This window comes from Bos taurus, chromosome 6 (genome assembly GCF_002263795.3).
Source record: "Bos taurus isolate L1 Dominette 01449 registration number 42190680 breed Hereford chromosome 6, ARS-UCD2.0, whole genome shotgun sequence".
NCBI lineage: Eukaryota > Metazoa > Chordata > Mammalia > Artiodactyla > Bovidae > Bos > Bos taurus.
The window spans coordinates 83,189,806-83,207,926 of NC_037333.1; the positions used below are offsets into that span (position 1 = coordinate 83,189,806).

The 18,121-nt window shown below is 38.3% G+C and overlaps 1 protein-coding gene across 3 annotated transcripts in view; it reads right to left on the minus strand.

Moving 5' to 3' along the window:
• The window catches only part of CENPC (centromere protein C), a 94,085-nt gene that overhangs the window by 6,390 nt on the left and 69,574 nt on the right, over window positions 1–18,121 (minus strand). For 2 of the 3 annotated variants that reach the window (NM_001045881.2, XM_005208030.5), the window contains 5 exon segments: window positions 1,627–1,781; window positions 5,822–5,917; window positions 6,312–6,440; window positions 7,983–8,087; window positions 13,126–13,185. In NM_001045881.2, coding sequence (NP_001039346.2) covers window positions 1,627–1,781; window positions 5,822–5,917; window positions 6,312–6,440; window positions 7,983–8,087; window positions 13,126–13,185 — 545 coding nt within the window. 3 annotated transcript variants of the gene reach the window in all.

Below are 18,121 nucleotides of genomic sequence, written 5' to 3' on the forward strand. Positions count from 1 at the left end.
TCCAGTGTTCTTGCCTGGAGAATCCCATGGACAGAGAAGCCTGGTAGGCTGCAGTCCATGGGGTCAAACAGAGTCGGACATGACTGCATCGACTTGGCAGCAAGTCAAAAGATAAATATAAGCATTTTCTTCCCATAGCACATTTCAGTGGTTTCCAGTTTCAAAAATTACTCTCAATGTTAAAATAAGTAACTACCTATGTTCAGGTTCCCTAGCTTTTATTTTCCTAGGAAAAAATTCTGAAATGACATTCATAAGTGAAAGTCTACAAATTATTTACAGGTTATAGTTAAAAGTCTACAAATTATAAATCAATAATTTCTACTAACTCAGTAATTATAAAGTATGCCTTATTTTTAATATGGATTCCTTTGAATGTTAGACAGGTTAAACATTTTCAAATATTTACTAGATATTCAATATTCCTTCCTTCTAAAGGAATAAAAACATTATATCTTATTAATACTATTAATAGTATTAATACTATTAGTTTAATGATGACATTTCATAATGCTTATTTTCATTATTAACTGTTTCTTAATGATTACACAGGGATTATCTATTACTTCAGTTAGTTTAATATGTCATTTTTACTCTTTTAATATGACCTGGAGATCTATAACATTTTAAGACTGGATTAAAGAAAACCTTTAAATACTTTAGATCTGGATTCTACATACTATGTGGTGGTGGTGGTGGTTTAGTGGCTAAGTTGTGCCCAACTCTCATGACCTGATGGACTATAGCCCACTAGGCTCCTTTGTCCATGGGATTTCCCAGCCAAGAATACTGGAGCAGGTTGCCATTTCCTTCTCCAGGGGATCTTCCTGACCCAGGGATCAAATTTGTGTCTCTCGCACTGCAGGCAGTCTCCTGCACTGCAAGCAATTCTTTACCACTGAGCCACCAGGGACGTAATACAATGAAAGTGAAAGTCACTCAGTCACGTCCACTCTTTGCAGCTTCCTGCCAGGCTCCTCTGTCCATGGAATTCTCCAGGCCAGAATACTGGAGTGGGTAGCCATTCCTTTCTCCAGGGGATCTTCCTAACCCAGGGATAGAACCCAAGTCTCCACACTGCAGGCAGATTCTCTACTGTCTGAGCCACCAGGCAAGTCCAAGAATACTGGAGTGGTTAGCCTATCCCTTCTCTAGTGGATCTTCCCAACCCAGGAAGCCAACAGGGGTCTGCTGCATTGCAGGCAGATTCTTTACTAGCTGAGCTACCAGGGAAGCCCCAAGTAATAGAATAGTTCCCAGTCATCAATCTGCTGTTATAATCAGTGACATGATTTTGAAGTCTTTTAAATTCTTTATTTCTAAACTTCATGATTAAAGAAATGAGATTTAGACTTAATCTCAATAATCTTCTCTAGCTCTAAAATTCTAATGACTTGTTTGCAAATCTAATTTTGAAGATACTTTTAAGGCCATTCCCTAAACTTCTAAATCTCAAGACTACACTGCTATACACAGAACACCCTTCGGTTGACTGACTTTAAACATCTGAAAAAAAATTAAAAATTACCTATGTACTATAGTAACAGAATGCTTCATCAAGTCCAATAACTTAGAGTTGTGCCAAGATCAAAACATATATATCAATATATGGAGAAATATACTCACCAATGTATCTAGGCCTACATGCTGCTTTCCCTTTTCTTGAAGTGGTCCTAATACCAATTTTCCACTAGAAAAAAATGGTGTATCCAATGTTTTATATACTTTCAACTCATCATGTTCAACACAAAATTGGTATGTATCTCGTGGCCTTATAAGATCTAAAGGGAAAAAATTAATATAAGTATAAAGTAATAGCAATGACATTGTTCATTGATATAGCATATACACACATGTGCGTGCATGCTAAGTCGCTTCAGTCAACCAACTTTTTGCGACCCTGTGAACTGTAGTAGCCCGCCAGGCTCTTCTGTCCACAGGATTCTCCAGGCAATTATACTGGAGTGAGTTGCCATTCCCTTCTCCAGGGGATCTTCTCAAACCAGGGATCAAACCTGTGTCTCTTATACACATTCATAAATAAAAACATAAACCTGTCCTAGAAAGATAGATGTGATTAAGAGCACTGACTCTGGACCTAGAAAGGTCACATTGTATCTTTGTCTTCCAAGCTGAATGACCTTAGCCAAGCTGCTTATCCTCTATTTCCTTTTCTATAAAATGTGATAAAAATAGTTTATCTATGTTAGAGTTGGGAATATCAAATGAATTAATGTGTATAAAGTATTTAAAACACTAGTACAAAGTAAGCATTCAGTAAGCTTTGTTAATAATATTTTATTATTTATTATTAACAATGGCAATATTATCATTTCCCCTATAATAACTCAGATGAAAAACAAAATCAGCTAAGAGACAAGAAAAGATTCCTTATCCTTAAAAAGTTCAATATAACATGTGCGCGTGTGTGTGTATGAAGTCGCTCAGTTGTGTCCGACTCTTTGTGACCCCATGGACTGTAGTCTACCAGGTTCCTCCATCCATGGGATTTTCCAGGCAAGAATACTGGAGTGGGTTGCCATTTCCTTCTCCAGGAGATCTTCCGGACCCAGGGATTGAACCTGGGTCTCCTGCATTGTAGGCAGACGCTTAACCATCTGAGCCACTAGGGAAACTCTAACTCAGGTCTTCCGCATTGCATGGCAGATTCTTTACCAGCTGAGCCACATGGGAAGCCCAATATAACATAGCCACACTACAAATGTATCATCATCATCATGCCAATAAATACCTTTGTGACTGATTAAGTAACAATATTTTTTATTTATCAGGTAGAGGCTCTAAATAACCAGTTCAAACTGTAGCTCCCAAATTACTATATCATTTTTTATTTTTTTGTGATTTTTTTTTAATTTTATTTTTAAACTTTACATAATTTTATTAGTTTTGCCAAATATCAAAATGAATCCGCCACAGGTATACATGTGTTCCCCATCCTGAACCCTCCTCCCTCCTCCCTCCCCATACCATCCCTCTGGGTCGTCCCAGTGCACTAGCCCCAAGCATCCAGTATCGTGCATCGAACCTGGACTGGCCACTCGTTTCTTACATGATATTTTACATGTTTCAATGCCATTCTCCCAAATCTTCCCACCCTCTCCCTCTCCCACAGAGTCCATAAGACTGTTCTATACATCAGTGTCTCTTTTGCTGTCTCATATACAGGGTTATTGTTACCATCTTTCTAAATTCCATATATATGCGTTAGTGTACTATATTGGTGTTTTTCCTTCTGGCTTACTTCACTCTGTATAATAGGCTCCAGTTTCATCCACCTCATTAGAACTGATTCAAATGTATTCTTTTTAATGGCTGAGTAATACTCCATTGTGCATATGTACAATAGCTTTCTTATCCATTCATCTGCTGATGGGCATCTAGGTTGCTTCCATGTCCTGGCTATTATAAACAGTGCTGCGATGAACATTGGGGTACACGTGTCTCTTTCCCTTCTGGTTTCCTCAGTGTGTATGCCCAGCAGTGGGATTGCTGGATCATAAGGCAGTTCTATTTCCAGTTTTTTAAGGAATCTCCACACTGTTCTCCATAGTGGCTGTACTAGTTTGCATTTCCACCAACAGTGTAAGAGGGATCCCTTTTCTCCACACCCTCTCCAGCATTTATTATTTGTAGACTTTTGGATTGCAGCCATTCTGACTGGTGTGAAATGGTACCTCATAGTGGTTTTGATTTGCATTTCTCTGATAATGAGTGATGTTGAGCATCTTTTCATGTGTTTGTTAGCCATCTGTATGTCAGAATGGAACTGGAGGAATCAACCTACCTGACTTCAGGCTCTACTACAAAGCCACAGTTATCAAGACACTATGGTACTGGCACAAAGACAGAAATATAGATCAATGGAACAAAATAGAAAGCCCAGAGATAAATCCATGCACATATGGACAACTTATCTTTGACAAAGGAGGCAAGAATATACAATGGATTAAAGACAATCTCTTTAACAAGTGGTGCTGGGAAATCTGGTCAACCACTTGTAAAAGAATGAAACTAGAACACTTTCTAACACCATACACAAAAATAAACTCAAAATGGATTAAAGATCTAAACGTAAGACCAGAAACTATAAAACTCCTAGAGGAGAACATAGGCAAACACTCTCTGACATATATCACAGCAGGATCCTCTATGACCCACCTCCCAGAATATTGGAAATAAAAGCAAAAATAAACAAATGGGACCTAATTAACCTTAAAAGCTTCTGCACATCAAAGGAAACTATTAGCAAGGTAAAAAGACAGCCTTCAGAATGGGAGAAAATAATAGCAAATGAAGCAACTGACAAACAACTAATCTCAAAAATATACAAGCAACTCCTACAGCTCAACTCCAGAAAAATAAATGACCCAATCAAAAAATGGGCCAAAGAACTAAATAGACATTTCTCCAAAGAAGACATACAGATGGCTATATCATTTTTTAAATTTCCCTTTTACTTACAAACTTTTCCAGATCTGTAATTAATACATTTTTTATCATCAGCTTCTGACTGTACTCCCACAGTCGACAGGATATAGATAATACATATGCTCAGGAAACAAAAAGCGATGAATTCTTGAAAACATAACTCTTTTACTAATACAGTACGGCAATGTTTTCAGTTAAGACACTTTGCTAAAAAAAATATTCTCTGTAATTTTTCCTCTATAGCCAAATGAACAACTTAATATAGAAGTATCTCTGCTACTAAAGATATCAATGGAGCCTATTCCACAGTCAAAATTTTAAGTGTAAACACTGTCTCTCTGCTTTGACATATTTATCTTTTGATTTAGGCTAAATCAAAAACTAGTCCTCAGTACTCACTAGTACAGTCATGACAGTTATTAAAACACTTAAATATTCCTGTATGTAAATACTGCCTGGTTGGAAATAGCTGAGTGTCCACTACTTAAACCCACCACACTATAGCCCATCTCCTGGGACTTCCAATGGTATCCTAGAAACTAAATTTTTAATACCTGTAAAGTGCAGGAGGAGGCTTATAGGACCCTATGCCAGCCTTAAACATGATATTTGTTTGACTGACTGATGTCCTTGCTACACAGCACCAAAGACCGTCTAAACCCAGCCACAATCCCTACCTGATCTCATAGTACGAGTGTATCCAGGAGTCTGCCAGTTAATTTGCTACAATACCCCCTGAACAGGCTTCCTGATAATTCAGTTGGTAAAGAATCTGCCTGCAATGCAGGAGACCCCAGTTCAATTCCTGACTTAGGAAGATCCGCTGGAGAAGGAATAGGCTACCCACTCCAGTATTCTTTGGCTTCCCTTGTGGCTCAGCTGGTAAAGAATTCGCCTCCAATGCAGGAGACCTGGGTTCGATCCCTGGGTTGGGAAGATCCCCTGGAGAAGGGAAAGGCTACCCACTCCAGTATTCTGGTCTGGAGAATTCCATGGATAGTCCATGGAGTTGAAGAGAGTTGGACACAACTGAGCGACTTTCACTTTCCCCCTCAACAGCCCTTGTCCGCCAAGTGTCCTCCTGATCAAAGAAGGCCTGGATCCTACTGGAGAAGGCAACATTCCTGATGGTAGCACTTGTATCATAGAGGACAAATGCATGGTACTATATGTCCCTGGAGGTTGTCTACCGTCAATTCCCCCACAGTAGTCCTCATACAGGCTATTTATTTGAATCAGACTTGCTATTGGACTTTGGCTCTTAAAGATCTAGGGAGAGAAAGGAAAAGTAGAAAAGCCAGCCTTTAAGCAAACAGTTTGTCCTTACTAGATGTTAAATTAAGCATTCTCAGAATCAACCCTCAGAGCTTACCCATAAGAACAGTCTCTCGTGTTTGTGGGTCCTTTACCCTTGTTGGCTCCAGAGGATCTCCCAGAGGTATATTCAGATTTACCGTGAATTTATTCTCTGCAAGAGAAATACCACTGAAATACTATTTATTTAAAACTCTTTTCCATTAAAAAAAAATCTAGCATGAAATAGAGCTAAGGACAAGTTGAAAAGGAAAACGGAAGAGGCATATTTCTTCCTGTTTATCAATGACCACTTTGATGCACTGAAGAGGTAAGTTTCATTTGACAGTGCAGTTTACCCGTGTGGAAATGTTTTACACTATGATATTAATGATTTTTTAAAAAGAATAAAATAAGTTTACTTTCAAAATCTAAAGAAAAGTAGACATTAAAAAGAGAATTTACCCTTAAGTACTATTATATTCTGAAGCCTTTAGAGGTATATTTCAAAATCTGCACAGAGCTATTTTTCAAAACACTGTTATTTAAAATAAGGAAAAAGTTCATACTTCTTTCATCATTTTCAAGACAGATTCTTTTCCTATTAGCTGTTGTAATGATTCTTCCCAAGTTTCCTTTTGCTTTCCTTTTAGATGATACTGTGTCTGGGGACAGTATTCCACCAATCACAAATCCTCCTGAAATTTAACCCCCAAAAGGTAAATTATCATACCTAGCAAAGTGAAAATCTTGAAACAAAATTCATTACATTAATACAGCACATTTCTTTTCAAAGCAAAGAATACAGTATTATTACTACTCTACAGCTAATTCAAGTAACACAAATAGCAACTAATTTCATTTAAGTCTCTCTACTATCCTAAATCTAGTGGCTCAGTCAGTAAAAAATCTACCGGCAATGCAGGAGACCTGGGTTCAATTCCTGGGTCAGGAAGATCCCCTGCAGAAGGAAATGGCAACCCACTCTAGTAATCTTGCCTGAGAGGATCCTAGTGGGCTACAGTCATGGGGTAACAAGAGTCAGACACAACTTAGCAACTGAACCATCACCACTATCCTAAATCTAGACACAGTGATGAAACATAACTGAATGATCTCTATTGCTTGAAATAAATAGTCATCAGTGGAGGTATAAAAAATGAAGGACACAAAGATTAGCAATGAACTATTTATAGTAATCCACATGTCAGTTTAGTCCTTTGACTCAGAAATACTGATTTAAAAAAAGGAAGTAACTTTAATATAACACTATTTTCTTTCCTATCCTCTATAATTTTTGTAGAGAAATATGACAAGAAAATAGAATGAGAATAATAATGGGGAATATTTAATCTTTGCCAGTTAAAATTTTCTCATGTTCTGATCTAAGGTTTCATTTTATGCAATTAGAAATCTTACTGAATGTATAAAAATAATGTGCTCCATGCTCAGTTGTATCTGACTCTCAGCTAACCCATGGACTGTGGCTCGCTAGGCTCCTCTGTCCATGGAATTTTCCAGGCAAGAATACTGGAGTGGGTTGCCATTTCCTTCTCCAAGAGATCTTCTTGAATCAGAGATTGAACCTGCTGCATCTCTTGGGTTTCCTGCTTTGGCAGGCAGATTCTTTACCACTGGGCCACCTGGGTTAAGTGTTAGTCACAAAGTCATGTCCAACTCTTTGTGACCCCACGGACTGTAGCCCACCAGGCTCCTCTGTCCACTGAATTCTCTAGGCAAGAATACTGGAGTGGGTTGCCATTTCCTTCTCAAGGGGATCTTCCCAACCCAGGGTTCAAACCTGAAGTCTCCTGCATGGCAGGTAAATTCTTTACCGTCTGAGCCACTAGGAAAGCCACCTGGGGACACTCTATAAAACTACACAATCACTTCAAATTGCTAGCAAAGAGAAAAAAAAAATCAGCATCTCTACAGTAATCAGAGAAACCTGGACTTGAACCTATTCTTGTCACACTGTTGGAGAATGATGATTAAATAAAGTAATGTTATAAATATGTAAGACAGTACTTGGCTTCCCTGGTGGTTCTGCCTGCAATGTGGGAGACCTGGGTTTGATCCTCAGGTCAAGAAGATCCCCTGGTGGGCTACAGTCCATGGGGTCACAAAGAGTCAGACACGACTGAGCGGGTTTCACTTTCTTGGCACAACACATATCTAAATAAATTATAGCAATTATCATTATTATTTTTTATTTTGAACTGTTAAAATGTAAATTTTACCTGATGGCCTTGACTGATAATCTATTCGTTCCCCTCGCCAGTATTCCAAAGGTTTTGATCGTGTTCTCATAGTTCTGCGAACATTTGGTGTATTGGAGGGCAATACTGTAAAAGACATCAGACAAAAATATACACATATGTTGAGCTGGATGAAACTCTGCAGTGAAAAGACTGATATTACTTTCTAGAACAGGAATGCTTCTAGACAAAACACTAGAGAAACAAATTTTAAGACATATTTGGGCTAATAAAGAAATGTCAATGAAAAAATTAACTACTAGATTGGAAAGATTTAAAAATTTGGTAACATTCATGGTTAATATGTTATAGGTACACTGAAATTCTCATATATTCCTGATAGGAATATAAACTGAAGACAATCTGACAATATCTATAATTATAATACTCTGAGGTGGCAAATTTCATTTTTAGAAAATGAATTTGCAAAATATTCATAAAAATAGGCAAAGATCTAGGTACAAAAACATTCATAGTAGTACTGTTTATAATAGGAACCGAAAACGGAAGTCAAACTGAAAACCATCTAAATGTTCCCAATAGGAAATGTGTTAATCAGGGGTAGTCATATATGTGTGTGTTTGTGTGTATACACACTTATCTACTCATTTTCTCTGACCAATGCAAAGTTCTATATGCTAAGTTTTCTGGCTATATAATAAACTTTCTATGTTCTACCTTATTTCTGGTTTGCTGGATTTCTCCAATTCTGAAAGTGGTTTATCAAAATCCCTAACTGTATTGCTTAAAATCTCCTTGCTTTTCCTCAAGTTTTTTTTTTTTTTTTTAATACATTTTAGTTGCTAGGCTGTTTGGTACATAGGAGTTTATGATTTTTCTATCTTTTTCATAAATTGCCTATTTTTACAAGTCCTTTATTCTGTTCACATTTTTAACTTTAAATTTCACTTCACCTCATATTAAAAATGCATCACTACTACCTTCTGTTTATATTACTCTACTTAATTCTTTGATAATCTTTTATTTAAAAACCTGTTTTAAGTGCTATTTCTGCTTTATTGACTATGCCAAAGCCTTTGACTGTGTGCATCACAATAAACTGTGGAAAATTCTGAAAGAGATGGGAATACCAGACCACCTGACCTGCCTCTTGAGAAATCTGTATGCAGGTCAGGAAGCAACAGTTAGAACTGGACATGGAACAACAGACTGGTTCCAAATAGGAAAAGGAGTATGTCAAGGCTGTATATTGTCACCCTGTTTATTTAACTTCTATGCAGAGTACATCATGAGAAACGCTGGACTGGAAGAAACAAAAGCCGGAATCAAGATTGCTGGGAGAAATATCAATAACCTCAGATATGCAGATGACACCACCCTTATGGCAGAAAGTGAAGAGGAACTCAAAAGCCTCTTGATGAAAGTGAAAGTGGAGAGTGAAAATGTTGGCTTAAAGCTCAACATTCAGAAAACGAAGATCATGGAATCTGGTCCCATCACTTCATGGGAAATAGATGGGGAAACAGTGGAAACAGTGTCAGACTTTATTTTTGGGGGCTCCAAAATCACTGCAGATGGTGACTGCAGCCGTGAAATTAAAAGATGCTTACTCCTTAGAAGGAAAGTTATGACCAACTTAGATAGCATATTCAAAAGCAGAGACATTACTTTGCCAACAAAGGTTCGTCTAGTCAAGGCTATGGTTTTCCTGTGGTCATGTATGGATGTGAGTGTTGGACTGTGAAGAAGGCTGAGTGCCAAAGAATTGATGCTTTTGAACTGTGGTGTTGGAGAAGACTCTTGAGAGGCCCTTGGACTGCAAGGAGATCCAACCAGTCCATTCTGAAGGAGATCAGCCCTGGGATTTCTTTGGAAGGAATGATGCTGAAGCTGAAACTCCAGTACTTTGGCCACCTCACGCGAAGAGTTGACTCATTGGAAAAGACTCTGATGCTGGGAGGGATTGGGAGCAAGAAGAGAAGGGGACGACAGAGGATGAGATGGCTGGATGGCATCACCGACTCGATGGACGTGAGTCTCAGTGAACTCCGGGAGTTGGTGATGGACAGGGAGGGAGGCCTGGCGTGCTGCGATTCATGGGGTCGCAAAGAGTCGGACACAACTGAGCAACTGATCTGATCTCTGATAAACATATAGGTCAGTTTGTATTGTTTAACCAAATCTGTTAGTCTCTATCTTACTAGAGGAACTCAATCCATTCATGCTTATTTAGTATAACAAATATGGTTCTTCCTTCCATTTTACTTTATATTTAAATTTACTTGTTATTTTACATCAATGATTCTTTTTTTCCCTCCTTTTCATTGGTTTGGTCAGAATACCATTTCTTTCCCCATACTCCAAACCTTGGTCATTTCAAAGTTTTACTGTGCTTTTTCAGTCTAATTTACCTTCCTGTTCCTGACATTCAAATCATACTCATTTCTCTATGACTATATTAAAAACTATATTCCTTACCAAGATATCTTCTTCTTTCTTTTCTCACTTAGTAAAACAAAGTAGTTTAGACTACTTTTATCACTCCTCTGCCACTCCTACTCTCCTTCCCATTATACCAAGTTTTGTTAAGATAGTGCAGATTTCAAACTATCATTGCAAAAATTCTTACTTAGTACTTATAAATCCTCAATTATACTAGCATTAAGTAGTAGACACAACCTCAGGTGTGAGCAATGAGACACCCCTTCCCTAGGATACAGGTAGAACCTATAATATACTCAAGTGAATACGGCAAAAGCAATGGGAAGTCACTCCTGTGACTATATCATGGTTCTACACATTAAGACACTATCTAGCAGAAGCAGAGAATAATTATTCCTTGCTCACTTTGAAGAAGCAAGCTGCCACACTGAGAAAAGAGTCTATGAAAAGGATCATGTGGCAACGAACTGCAGGTGACCTCTAGAAATTAAGAGTAGAGGCCCATGGCTCACAGACACCAAGAAAACAGGTATCTCAGCCCTACAATTCCAAGGACCTGAATTCTCCTAACAACCGCATGAGCTTGAAAGAGGAGCTTGAGCTCAGATAAGACCATGGTCCAGGCTGACACTTTTGACTGAAGCCTGTGAAACGCTTTAAAAAAGAACCCAGCTAATTTGTACCTGAACTCCTGTCCCATGGAAACCACAGGATAACAAACATTGTCTGAACCACTAAATCTGTAGTAATTTGGTACATGGCAGCAGAAAATGTATACGTTATTTAAATTTAACCCTACGTTGAGAATCATTCCTCTCTCCTCTCTTTGAATTCAGTCCTGATTTATATGCTGCTGCTGCTGCTGCTAAGTCGCTTCAGTCGTGTCCGACTCTGTGTGACTCCATAGACGGCAGCCCACCAGGCTCCCCCGTCCCTGGGATTCTCCAGGCAAGAACACTGGAGTGGGTTGCCATTTCCTTCTCCAATGCATGAAAGTGAAAAGTGAAAGTGAAGGCGCTCAGTCATGTCCAACTATTAGCGATGCCACGGACTGCAGCCCACCAGGCTCTTCCGTCCATGGGATTTTCCAGGCAAGAGTACTGGAGTGGGGTGCCATTGCCTTCCCTGGATTTATATGCTACTTGGTTAAATAACCTTACATGGCTATTTTCCATGGAGGATGACAATCTTGCATTATGTGCAAAATAGATTCAGTTATCAAAAGGAAAGATATCTTGGCTAGTTATAACATGGACTGTAATACATTTCTGAAAGTAGGCTATTTTATTTTTCCAGAGTTACACAGATGAATAATACTAGTCTTTTTTTTTTCCTCCTTTATATGTAACTTCTGTCTGGAAGCTTTCCTCTATCCTTGAAATTTAGAATTTTATTCAATTCTGTCTAGAGGTGTATATTCTTCATTACTTTTTACTGCCAGCTGATAAACTCTCTCAAATTGCAGATCAAGCCTATCTTTATTCCAGGAAAGTTTTAAGTAGTATTTTAATTTTTCTTTTTTCTGAAAATTCTATTATTTGCATTTTTTATATGTTGTCTCCATGTTATTTCCCTTGCCTATTTTTTCCTCATGGTTTCAATCTCTTTTGTATTTCTGTTCCGATAAATTTCCTCCATGTCAACACCAGCTACTAATTTAGCACTCAACAGTATTCATCTTTATTTATCAGTTGATGTACTGATTTTTTAAACTGAAAAATTATGCTTTACCAACCAGAAAGCCTTCTGTAATATAAATAAATTTCTGAAAATACTCATATTTCCTACATTGTTAAAACTGTTATTTATCTACAAAGCTTTTGGCTTACTAGAATTTGTCTACTGTTGATTTTTCTCTCTTGTTGCTGCAGACCCTCTCAGGGACATTTTTATTTCTCTTTGCCTACTCTGACTCACAGCATATTCCACTCCAAGTCAAGCAAGTGTGTGTGTGTGTGTGCATGCATGCACTTAGTTGTGTCTGACTCTTTGTGACCTCATGGACTGCAGCCCACCAGGCTCCTCTGTCCATGACATTTTCCAGGCAAGAATACTAGAGTGGATTGACATTTCCTACTCCGGGGGATCTTCCCAACCGGGAGATAGAAGCCTCATCTTTTGAGACATCTGCAGTGGCAGATGGATTCTTCACATGGACCCACAAAATACTAACTGACAAGATGTGAGGTTCTAGTGGAAGCAATTAGAGAAAGCTTCATCCCTATAGGTTCTCATCAAGTATAAATGCAGAAGCCTTAAGTAGGGAGAAAAATAAAAAGCCACTCCAATTCTGCAAACATGAGAGGTCACATGAATCTTAATCCCCAAGTGGGCCTCTCCATGGGTTCCTTACTCCTGGCTTACTTATCCTAGTTACTGTTTTGTTTAGGTGTGAGCTGGAAAAAAATGAGAGAAGTTGTCATAGATGCCATCTACCCAGAAGTTACATTTTATAGAATTCTCTACCCTAGCTTCTTACATTAGGTAAGATCAGCTCCCTACTACTGGGCAATGAGTGAGTGGATTACAAGATTTATAAATGGACAATAAAGAAACTATGGCATGTGATGATTTATCATGAATTAATGAAATGAAATATGAAGTTTTACATTACCTGACAATTAATCCAAATAATATTCCCCCACTTGAGAAAAAATTAAACTATATTTAGAAAAAGAGGTTTTATAATAATATGAAAATATTTAGGGAAAAATAATCTTACCTAATTTGTGATGCATCTTGCTCTCTGGTGTTGAATCAGATATTTCTCCCCTTAAATCATCTGTAAATTACAAAAGAAATATCATGAGCAATGGCTCCTAATTTCATGTTGAGTTAAAGTATATACTAGGTAAACTTCAGAATAAACATTAAAAAAAAAATTCAACCCAACAATACATTTTATTACTCCCTTTGCTTTCCACTGCTGAGAAGGAAAAGCCTAATGAAACCAGAATAACATGTGTACAGGTTTTGTTACAATGATTATATCTTAAGAGGATAATGGTTACAAGTAAAAAAAACAAACAGGTTTTAAATTGCTTGTGGACTTCAAGTGAAATAAACCACTGGGTGGATAAAAATGCTGGGTGTGATTATGAACAACTGCTGAGTTAATAATGCAATCTATGATTCTTAAAGTTCTAAAACAGCACAAGTGTACTGAATTTAGTTGGCAGGGTGACAATTAGGTCAAGGGTTCTCAGTTTTAGTGTGGCAAATAGCATCTAAACATAGCAGTCATTAATTCTTTTCCTTTATCAACAAGCAAAGTTTAATTGTCTTCTCCTTGAAACTCCACTGGCCTCAGTGAGTTGCTTGACTAATGAAATGCAGCAGAAGTGACATTCTGGGACTTTGAAGGCTAATTCCTCAAGAGACATTCAGGTTCTACCTGGATCACTTGGAACTTCAGTCTGGGGAAAGACAGTCACCATTATGAAGACTGACTATCCCAAGACTGCCGTGCTGTGAGGAAACCCAAAACAATCATGTGGAAAGGCCAAGTGGAGGAAAAGAGATGCTTGGCCAACCCTCAGTTATTTCAGCCACCCTAGCTGAGTACCAAATATATAAGTAAATAAGTGGACTTCCAGCCCAGCTGATCTTTCAAATGACTCCAGCCCCAGTGGCTTGCATCTAACTATAAATGTATGAAAGAGCCAAAATGAGAATCGCCCAGCTAAGTCACCCCACAGAACTATGAGAGGTAAATCGTTAAACTAAGGCACTAAGATTTGGACAGTAAGTTATGCATCAATCTGAAACTGTTAACACTGAACATACAATGAACTACCAGAGATTTTTAATACAATTTTTATATAGCATACATTTCCTGAAAAGCAGGTCTAAGCTTTCATTTTATTCCCAGCTAAAGAGTAGAAGGCTTCTTTTTGGGGATCATGAAAATGTTCTAATATTTACTGGGTTTTTTGCCTTTTTTTTTTTTTTTTTTGCATGTGTGCTCTGTCATGCCCACCTCTTTACAACCTTATGGACTGTAGCCCATCAGGCTTCTCTGTCCATGGGATTTCCCAGGCAAGAATACTGGAATGGGTTGCCATTTCCTTCTCTAGGGGAAATTCCTGACCCAGGGATCAAACTCGCATTTCCTGCATCTCCTACATCCACAGGCAGATTCTTTACCACTGAGCCATCAGGGGAGTCCAAATCTACTGTGGTGATAGTTATAAATTACTGAATTATATATACTATAAATGGATTAACTGTATGGTATGTGAAGTATATCTTAATAAGGGAGCCCTATCTTAATAAAGCCACAAGGGAAGCCCTATCATAATAAAGCTATTACCAAAAAGAAAAAAGAAAACCCAGTCTCCCATGTAATTCCTACTAGAACAAGTAGAAATCTAGTAATTCTTGGAAATTTACTAAAGCAGTTTGCCTTGGAGGCAGCTGTTGGGGCCAGAGAAGGAGCAAAGCAAATGAGCAAATATACTGAAGATAATGGGAGTCAGGCTTCTCAGTATCTCTGAGAAAGGGTTTATTAAAATGGAAAAGGAAAAGTCAAATGTGTTGGACTGGAATTGGAGGTACTGATGTGCATGCCTGGTTTTTAAATACAGACACACCTCAGAGATATTGAAAGTGTGCTTCCAGTGAGTGCACGCTTAGTGACTCAGTCCTGTCCGACTTTTTGCGACTCCATGGACTGTAGCCCATCAGGCTCCTCTGTCCATGGAATTCTCCAGGCAAGAGTACTGGAGTGGGTTGCCATATCCTTCTCCAGGGGATCTCCCCGACCAAGGGACTGGACCCTCATCTCTTGCATCTTCTGCATTGGCATGCGGATTCTTTACCACCCAGCCACTGCAATAAAACAAATTTGGCAATAAAACGAGTCACATGAATTTTTTGTTTCCCAATACATTATGTTTACACTATTTTTCCCCAATATTTGTTTCCCAATACACTATATTTGTTTCCCAATACATTATGTTTACACTATAATGTAGTCTGTTAAGTCTGTAAAGTGTTATATCTAAAAAAAGTCAATGTATTTTAAATACCTTATTGCTAAAAAAATGTTAAACATCATCCTGAGTCCTCAGTAAGTAAGAATTTTTTACAATAGTAACAAAGACCACTGATCACAGATCACCATAATAATAATGAAATATCGCATGAATTATCAAAATGTGACACAGATACACTAAGTGAACAAATGCCACTGGAAAAATGGTTCCAATAGACTTGTTTGATATGCAGTTGCCATAAAACCTCAATTTGCAAAAAATGCAAAATCCGTGAAGCACAATGAAGCCAAAGAGCAGTAGAGCCAGAGACTGCCTGAATAAATACAAAAAAGATACAGATGCTTATGTATGTACAGTGTACATATATGTGTGTGTATCTATTGCCTATCTCAGTCCACTGAGAGCCTAGAAGCAGTAATATCCCAGTAACAATGAGCACACCTGGTACCCAGATCTAAGTTTCTAAATGTCATCCCTCTACCAGGTTCCTTTGGAGAAATAACTGATTCCAGAGTAGAGACAGGGAAAAGAGTCTGGAACACCGTATGCTAAAAAATAAAAGCATTAAAAAAAAATAATAAAAACATAACAAAAGATCACAAGGACCAGCTGAAAGGATGCTTCCTCCTAGCCAAATCTGGTACAAGTTGAGTACAAGAACAAATGATAAAGATTACAAACCACTGAATAAAATAGGAACCTAGTAATAGTCTGTAATAATATAAATAAATGAAAAATGAATAAATGTTTAAAATGCAAACTAATAGAGAAATAATTAGGAAAATATAGAATAGTAATTTGGTACCATCATTAGTGAATTCAGGTGGGATTTTTCAAAAGATATGAATATTGGTGTAGAAGTTTGAAAAGGACAAGTTATTAAATAGTATCACAATATCATTCCACAAAATACTTATGAATTACCAAAGAGAAGGGCTTCCCTGGTGGCTCAGATGGTCAAGCGTCTGCCTGCAATGCAGGAGACCCGGGTTCAATCCCTGGGTCGGGAAGATCCCCTGGATAAGGCAATGGCACCTCACTCCAGTACTCTTGCCTGGAAAATCCCATTGACGGAGGAACCTGATAGGCTACAGTCCATGGGGTCGCAAAGAGTCGGATACGACTGAGCGACTTCACTTTCACTTTTCACCAAAGAGAAAAACCCTATCTAAGTGGAGAAAGCTGGAAGACAGTATCTTGAACAGGTTATGAAGATTAAAATAATCAGTAGAAGATAGGTCAGCACTGCTGCTGCTGCTGCTAAGTCACTTCAGTTGTGTCCAACTCTATGCAACCCCATAGATGGCAGCCCACCAGGCTCCACCGTCCCTGGGATTCTCCAGGCAAGAACAATGGAGTGGGTTGCCATTTCCTTCTCCAATGCATGAAAGTGAAAAGTGAAAGTGAAGTCGCTCAGTCGTGTCTGACTTTTCATGACCCCATGGATTGCAGCCTGCCAGGCTCCTCCATCCATGGGATTTTCCAGGCAAAAGAGTACTGGAGTAGGTTGCCATTGCCTTCTCTGGAGTCATCACTATATACCTCCTAACATGATGCACAAAAGCATCATTTCTGTAGCATTTCTGTCAAATATGCATGGCTCACATCTGATCATGAAGGAGTGTCAAACAGACTCTGGTTGAAGGTCAGAGAAGGCAATGGCAACCCACTGCAGTACTCTTGCCTGGAAAATACCATGGATGGAGGAGCCTGGTAGGCTTCAGTCCATGGGGTCTCAAAGAGTCGGACACGACTGAGCGACTGACTTCACTTTCACTTTTCACTTTCATGCATTGGAGAAGGAAATGGCAACCCACTCCAGTGTTCTTGCCTGGAGAATCCCAGGGACGGGGGAGCCTGGTGGGCTGTCGTCTATGGGGTCGCACAGAGTCGGACATGACTGAAACGACTTAGCAGCAGCAGCAGGTTGAAGGTCATGCTAAAGAATGAAAAGCTTGTACTCTTTAAAAAGTGTCAAGGTCAGGAAAAAAGAAGCCTAAAGAACTATATCTTAAGGAAACCAAAGGGACATGAAATCTAAACAACCCATGATCCTAGAATGGATCCTGACCAGAGAGAAAAAGGAATACTGATTAAACTCCTGATGAAATCTGCATGGACTCAATGAAGGAAGACTAGTGTCATATTAATGGTGATTTTCTGACTTGGATCACTGAAGAGTGATTATGTTCTTGTCTTATATCATGTCTGCATACTCATACATAATAACATGTATGTGTCTTGCTCCCAAACAGTCCAGAGAAAGACTATAAACATATATAAACATGTATGTAGAGGTGACAGAGAGGAAGATGAAACAAATATAAAATGTTGACAACTGTGGAATCTGGATGAAGAGGATATGGTATTTGAGTAGATCTGAAATTATTTCCCAAAAAAGTATAAGAGAAAAAAAAAAACAGAGGCAATTCCAGAATTTCAAAGACTAACAAAGCCTAATAAGCATGAAAATGAAACAAACAGGTTATCTACAAATGAAAAAAGAAGTAAGGCTGATTTAAAATATCTACTCATAAGCATTAGCTATCATGAGGGGAAAAGAGCAATAGCCAAACAGCTTAAAGGAAAAAAGACTGACTCAAGACTCACTATTTGACTAGTTGTTTGTTGTATTAAAAAAATAAAATTTCTGAGTGCTTGCCTGCTAGCACATGTGAGACTGTCTACCAACTTTACAAAGAAGTAACAAAGAATATTCAT